Source organism: Panulirus ornatus, chromosome 2 (genome assembly GCF_036320965.1).
Source record: "Panulirus ornatus isolate Po-2019 chromosome 2, ASM3632096v1, whole genome shotgun sequence".
NCBI lineage: Eukaryota > Metazoa > Arthropoda > Malacostraca > Decapoda > Palinuridae > Panulirus > Panulirus ornatus.
Genome location: NC_092225.1, coordinates 68100557 through 68107342, shown reverse-complemented (window position 1 = coordinate 68107342; position 6786 = coordinate 68100557). Strand labels below are relative to the sequence as shown.

The window sequence follows — 6786 nt, the reverse complement described above, 5'->3', positions numbered from 1 at the left end:
TGAAGGACAACTAAGAGAAAAGTTTATACTTCTCCATCATGTTGAAGACAAACACTACATCCAGTCAACGCACGTACATTGTTGTATGATACGCTGGCCGTCTGACAAAAGATTGAAGACGGATAGCAATGAAAATAGAAATAAAGGAAAATAAAGAAAAAATATTGATAATGACGATGTTGATATATAATGATGATAAGAGAGAGAGAGAGAGAGAGAGAGAGAATCTTGGCTCCCTTACTGGTCCACGTCGTGACTGCCATGGAGACATCCCTTCCCATGATATACCCACTTCTGCCATCTTCAGTTAATGCTCAAGATTGCTTTTTTTTTTCTTTATTATTAACGTATATCACCTTTACCTCTCAGCAGGAGATGTGCCTCGATAGATATCTGAGAACAACGACAAAAAGTAAGATGTCTCAGTACTTTCTCAGATATCTATTTAAGGGTCAGACAAAAAGCACAGCCCGTCTATCGAGATAGATTATGTCGAATACCATACGCACAAATGTATATTCCTTCATGTTCGCTGTTGTCATCATGTTATTATGATGATGACTATTTACAGCTGTTGTATCGATGAGTACTTTGACTATAGGGAGCATACTGGCTGGGCTGACTGTGAAGGGTTATTGACCCTAATCCCCTTTTGACAAACACCCCCCTCTTCAGGACCCCTCTTGACCTTATACCAGATAGCGAGCGAGCGACTCCTTTGGCCTCGGTGTAGAGATCGTGAGCAGTCATAATAATTCTCAACCCCATCAGTTACTCTAGGAAATTTCTGCAAGAGATTTACGAGAAATAGAGAACCACATCATCTTCTCGTGATCAAAGAATTTGTTTTGCACGTATTCTACGTAGAATGTCTTTGCTAAACACAGTACACCCTGAGACTTGCCTCTCAGATCACAAAAACATTTACCGACTTACGGTTATCCTGGGGTGAGTAAGAGAGACGTACCCTGTGTCCTGGGTTTGACCAGAGTTGCTCCTGTTCTGTATTCTTGAAGAAAGTCTTGGGCCAGGATGGATGTCGAATTCGGTTTGTTGCCTCCTTGCTGATGAGCTCTGCAAAACACAACTGATGTCAGTTTGGCTTCTTGCGGAAGACATTTGCTAGGTTAAGTCTTTACACTGTCCCTCCTCATGCAAGGTTATATTCTCTGAATTATCTGTCTGCCTCTACTTTTACCACACTGATCTGCGAGCTGATATAGTCACAACACACTACATCATTGCCTGCATCTTGATATCAACCTCTCTCCACAATGAGCAGGTTCACCTCGACATGAGCGATGTTGATTCTTAAAGGTAATTTGAAATGCATATCATGGTGTATGACATAGAAAAAGATCATGTTTCGTCACAGTCATGTTGAAGATGTAGTCCTTGAGCTTCACAAGAAGAGGAAAGAATCTGAAAACATAAACAACGTTAAGTCTGGACTAGAAATTGATAGCGACATCACAATCATCGAAATATGACAAATAGTAAAGTCTCAGTTGACAAGTAGGAACTATGAGCAGGTCATCCGTAATTTCTCAAACAGTCAGGTACACCATGAACAGTATTGCCACACCTGGGCTGTGAATTAATTACCCTTTGACTTAAACTTTCTTAGAATTTCTTCTCCTCGATGTCCGGCGTCTTGGTGGCAGTACATTCAAAGACGCTTTCCCTTCCTCATTCTGAGAAAGAAATGTGCTCATCTTTGTGAGTCTCAAACTGACACACTACCATAAATCTAAGCGAGATTTGCAAGTGTATTCCTGTGGAGAAGATAATACCCTCAAAATATGATCATGTCACCGAATAGAATTAACGTATTACCAAGACAGCAAACGTATAGGGAAAACTGTTATAAAATGTATCCATAAGTACTTCACTGCAGGATCTGTCTTAAAGTAGTAATCTACGAGGATCTTCAGGCTCACAGGATACTTCCGTCCTGGACAAAGTTCAGAAATATATATATATATATATATATATATATATATATATATATATATATGATGCCATATATATATATATATATGATGGCATTGCAGTGGAATTTATTAAGAAAGGGGGTGACTGTATTGTTGACTGGTTGGTAAGGTTATTTAATGTATGTATGACTCATGGTGAGGTGCCTGAGGATTGGCGGAATGCGTGCATAGTGCCATTGTACAAAGGCAAAGGGGATAAGAGTGAGTGCTCAAATTACAGAGGTATAAGTTTGTTGAGTATTCCTGGTAAACTATATGGGAGGGTATTGATTGAGAGGGTGAAGGCATGTACAGAGCATCAGATTGGGGAAGAGCAGTGCGGTTTCAGAAGTGGTAGAGGATGTGTGGATCAGGTGTTTGCTTTGAAGAATGTATGTGAGAAATACTTAGAAAAGCAAATGGATTTGTATGTAGCATTTATGGATCTGGAGAAGGCATATGATAGAGTTGATAGAGATGCTCTGTGGAAGGTATTAAGAATATATGGTGTGGGAGGCAAGTTGTTGGAAGCAGTGAAAAGTTTTTATCGAGGATGTAAGGCATGTGTACGTGTAGGAAGAGAGGAAAGTGATTGGTTCTCAGTGAATGTAGGTTTGCGGCAGGGGTGTGTGATGTCTCCATGGTTGTTTAATTTGTTTATGGATGGGGTTGTAAGGGAGGTAAATGCAAGAGTCCTGGAAAGAGGGGCAAGTATGAAGTCTGTTGGGGATGAGAGAGCTTGGGAAGTGAGTCAGTTGTTGTTCGCTGATGATACAGCGCTGGTGGCTGATTCATGTGAGAAACTGGAGAAGCTGGTGACTGAGTTTGGTAAAGTGTGTGGAAGAAGAAAGTTGAGAGTAAATGTGAATAAGAGCAAGGTTATTAGGTACAGTAGGGGTGAGGGTCAAGTCAATTGGGAGGTGAGTTTGAATGGAGAAAAACTGGAGGAAGTGAAGTGTTTTAGATATCTGGGAGTGGATCTGTCAGCGGATGGAACCATGGAAGCGGAAGTGGATCATAGGATGGGGGAGGGGGCGAAAATTTTGGGAGCCTTGAAAAATGTGTGGAAGTCGAGAACATTATCTCGGAAAGCAAAAATGGGTATGTTTGAGGGAATAGTGGTTCCAACAATGTTGTATGGTTGCGAGGCGTGGGCTATGGATAGAGATGTGCGCAGGAGGATGGATGTGCTGGAAATGAGATGTTTGAGGACAATGTGTGGTGTGAGGTGGTTTGATCGAGTAAGTAACGTAAGGGTAAGAGAGATGTGTGGAAATAAAAAGAGCGTGGTTGAGAGAGCAGAAGAGGGTGTTTTGAAATGGTTTGGGCACATGGAGAGAATGAGTGAGGAGAGATTGACCAAGAGGATATATGTGTCGGAGGTGGAGGGAACGAGGAGAAGAGGGAGACCAAATTGGAGGTGGAAAGATGGAGTGAAAAAGATTTTGTGTGATCGGGGCCTGAACATGCAGGAGGGTGAAAGGAGGGCAAGAAATAGAGTGAATTGGAGTCATGTGGTATACAGGGGTTGACGTGCTGTCAGTGGATTGAAGCAAGGCATGTGAAGCGTCTGGGGTAAACCATGGAAAGCTGTGTAGGTATGTATATTTGCGTGTGTGGACGTGTGTATGTACATGTGTATGGGGGGGGGGGGGCCATTTCTTTCGTCTGTTTCCTTGCGCTACCTCGCAAACGCGGGAGACAGCGACAAAGTATAAAAAAAAAAAAAAAAAAAAAAAAAATGATGCCTTTCCTATACCATAAACCAGGCGAGGTCACACTGTGCTGTGGACTCATTACCTCGTGTCACATATCCAGTGTGAGGACCCTGGAGTGCAATCATCACTGCCCTCATTAAGATGGCTTCCCCCGAAGCTTCACGTTAAAGCTGGACTTCCGTCAGCTTCGCGCGTACATTTCCGCAAAGTCGCAGTGAAGGATGAGACATCCCCATCGGAGGGAGTTCCTCTTCCCGCGTTACCTCAGTCCGAGAAGTGAGGTTATCTGGCCAACAGGGCCGTTAATAGTGGTCCAGCAGTTGTCAATGACTCGGTCTGTGGTATACAGAAAACCCTCGTCTCTCGTCCCTTCCAAATCTCACTAACCAACAGGTCAAAAAAAAAAAAATTTTTTCCCTCTTTTTTTGATAAGGAAGAAACTTGAAGACCCAAAGAACGACAAAACAGAGGGGATAGAAAAAAAGAAGACCCTATCGTACCATTCATTATGCCGGGTTTGAAAGGTCTTCGTGTTGTGTCAAACAGCGTCCACCACTCGGTGGTCGGCTAATTACGACTGCGTCTCGTTGCAGCTTTGGGCGCCAACACGGACAGACTTGGGAGGAAAATGTGCGAGTTGAATACGAGTCTATAATGGCTGGATAGATACGAATATAAGATAAGCTTCTTTGAATCACAGAGTGAATTGACAGTTGCTATGTAGTTTTATCTACAGATGAATGAATAGACAACGAGGTGATATATCTATATCTATCTATATTGGAAAGGACCACAATTTTGCGCGTGATCGAGATATTCTTATGAGTCCACGGGGAAAATGAAACACGGCAAGTTCCCAAGTGCACTTTCGTGTAATAATCACATCAGGTGAGACGCAAGAGAGAAATATAACAGTCAGTTGATATACATCGAAGAGACGAAGCTAGGACGCCATTTGGTAAACATGCGATTGTCCCAGACAGACAACGAGCGTTCATAAACTTATCATTTTACAAATTTTATCAACAATGAAGTTATCTAATTTGTATATACCATCACTAATATTAGATTATAATTCTTTGTGTATCTAATAGAACAATCAAAGATATATCTCGTGGTAATAGAATTAGAGTTAATAACTAAGATGGCATTACTCTAGTCAGTGCAATGATCAGAATTTTTAACGAGATTAAAAAGGCATTCGATTCTTGTCCCGTTCTTATATTATATTTATGTTGCTTAAGTCTAACAGAAAGATCCTTAGCAGTCTGCCCAACATAAAATTTGTCACAATTTCCACATGGCACCTTATAGATGCATCCAGGAGAATTTTCTGGTGAATTCCTGATTAAGATATTCTTTATAGTATTAAAGTTGCTGAAGGCAACATTTACATTAAAGGATTTAAGCAACATGGAAGTAAAGTAAAATCATTATATATATATATATATATATATATATATATATATATATATATATATATATATATATATAAATAATAACGAATCTAACTCAGTTATGAAAGTAATGGTCGATATAGAGCACTGTTGTCTAGGTTATACTGCGAGAAGACCCGTCATAAATAATTGAAATTATCTTAGGTCTAGAATGAGCCCAGGTTGATCATGATCAGTATTATTAATCAAAACATAGAAGTAACACAAAATCACAAAGTAACAGAGTATGATTACTAATTAACCAAATTCAATCAACAATGAATCCGTGAACCACATCCCCATGAATAGAAAAATATTACCACAAATCAAATGAAAAGCAATTTCTCAGCACACAACATAAAACTATGTTAACACAACCACAAGTGCATTTAACCACAAAGGCAGCTTAACTTATATAACAAAATCGTTCTGTTCCCCTACCACACCACCACACCTCGAGGAAGAGCCACTACACCTCAGGATGCCGTCTGGAATGAGACTACCGTGGAAGGCATCGGCACCGATATATAAAGGGTTGGTATGAAGCCCGGCTTGTCTCAGTCAAAGTGAGACGAAGCAACAAGGACTTGAACTAATGAATCCTAACGCAAAACGATCTGGTTCCAACGTGGCAGAGAGGCAGTGGTGCGTAGTATGGAGAACAAAATAATATAAGAGTTTTAATTTAAACAAGATCTTAGGAGAGTACATGATAATATATATATATATATATATATATATATATATATATATATATATATATATATATATATATATATATATATATATATATATATATGCAAAGATTCGAACCCCGTACCATTTGCGTGGTAATCCAATACCCTTAAACAAGATCTTAGGAGAGTACATGACAATATATATATATATATATATATATATATATATATATATATATTGTTGACTGGTTGGTAAGGTTATTTAATGTATGTATGACTCATGGTGAGGTGCCTGAGGATTGGCGGAATGCGTGCATAGTGCCATTGTACAAAGGCAAAGGGGATAAGAGTGAGTGCTCAAATTACAGAGGTATAAGTTTGTTGAGTATTCCTGGTAAACTATATGGGAGGGTATTGATTGAGAGGGTGAAGGCATGTACAGAGCATCAGATTGGGGAAGAGCAGTGCGGTTTCAGAAGTGGTAGAGGATGTGTGGATCAGGTGTTTGCTTTGAAGAATGTATGTGAGAAATACTTAGAAAAGCAAATGGATTTGTATGTAGCATTTATGGATCTGGAGAAGGCATATGATAGAGTTGATAGAGATGCTCTGTGGAAGGTATTAAGAATATATGGTGTGGGAGGCAAGTTGTTAGAAGCAGTGAAAAGTTTTTATCGAGGATGTAAGGCATGTGTACGTGTAGGAAGAGAGGAAAGTGATTGGTTCTCAGTGAATGTAGGTTTGCGGCAGGGGTGTGTGATGTCTCCATGGTTGTTTAATTTGTTTATGGATGGGGTTGTTAGGGAGGTAAATGCAAGAGTCCTGGAAAGAGGGGCAAGTATGAAGTCTGTTGGGGATGAGAGAGCTTGGGAAGTGAGTCAGTTGTTGTTCGCTGATGATACAGCGCTGGTGGCTGATTCATGTGAGAAACTGCAGAAGCTGGTGACTGAGTTTGGTAAAGTGTGTGGAAGAAGAAAGTTAA

The 6786-nt window shown here is 40.1% G+C and overlaps 1 protein-coding gene across 2 annotated transcripts; it reads right to left on the bottom strand.

Annotated features, from left to right (window-relative positions):
* Positions 1–320: 320 nt before the first annotated feature.
* On the bottom strand, positions 321–5634 carry LOC139752913 (uncharacterized). Of its 2 annotated transcripts, none has more exons than XM_071668980.1 (4): positions 5582–5634; positions 4192–4307; positions 968–1074; positions 321–787 (listed from the first exon to the last, which is right to left on the bottom strand). In XM_071668980.1, the coding sequence occupies exons 2-4, from the start codon at positions 4196–4198 to the stop codon at positions 596–598; spliced, it is 306 nt and encodes a 101-aa protein (XP_071525081.1). In that variant the 5' UTR covers positions 4199–4307; positions 5582–5634; the 3' UTR covers positions 321–595. The 2 variants fall into 2 exon arrangements, with proteins under 2 accessions (XP_071525081.1, XP_071525072.1); XM_071668971.1 differs by having other exon boundaries at positions 5569–5615.
* Between the last annotated feature and the right edge of the window lie 1152 nt (positions 5635–6786).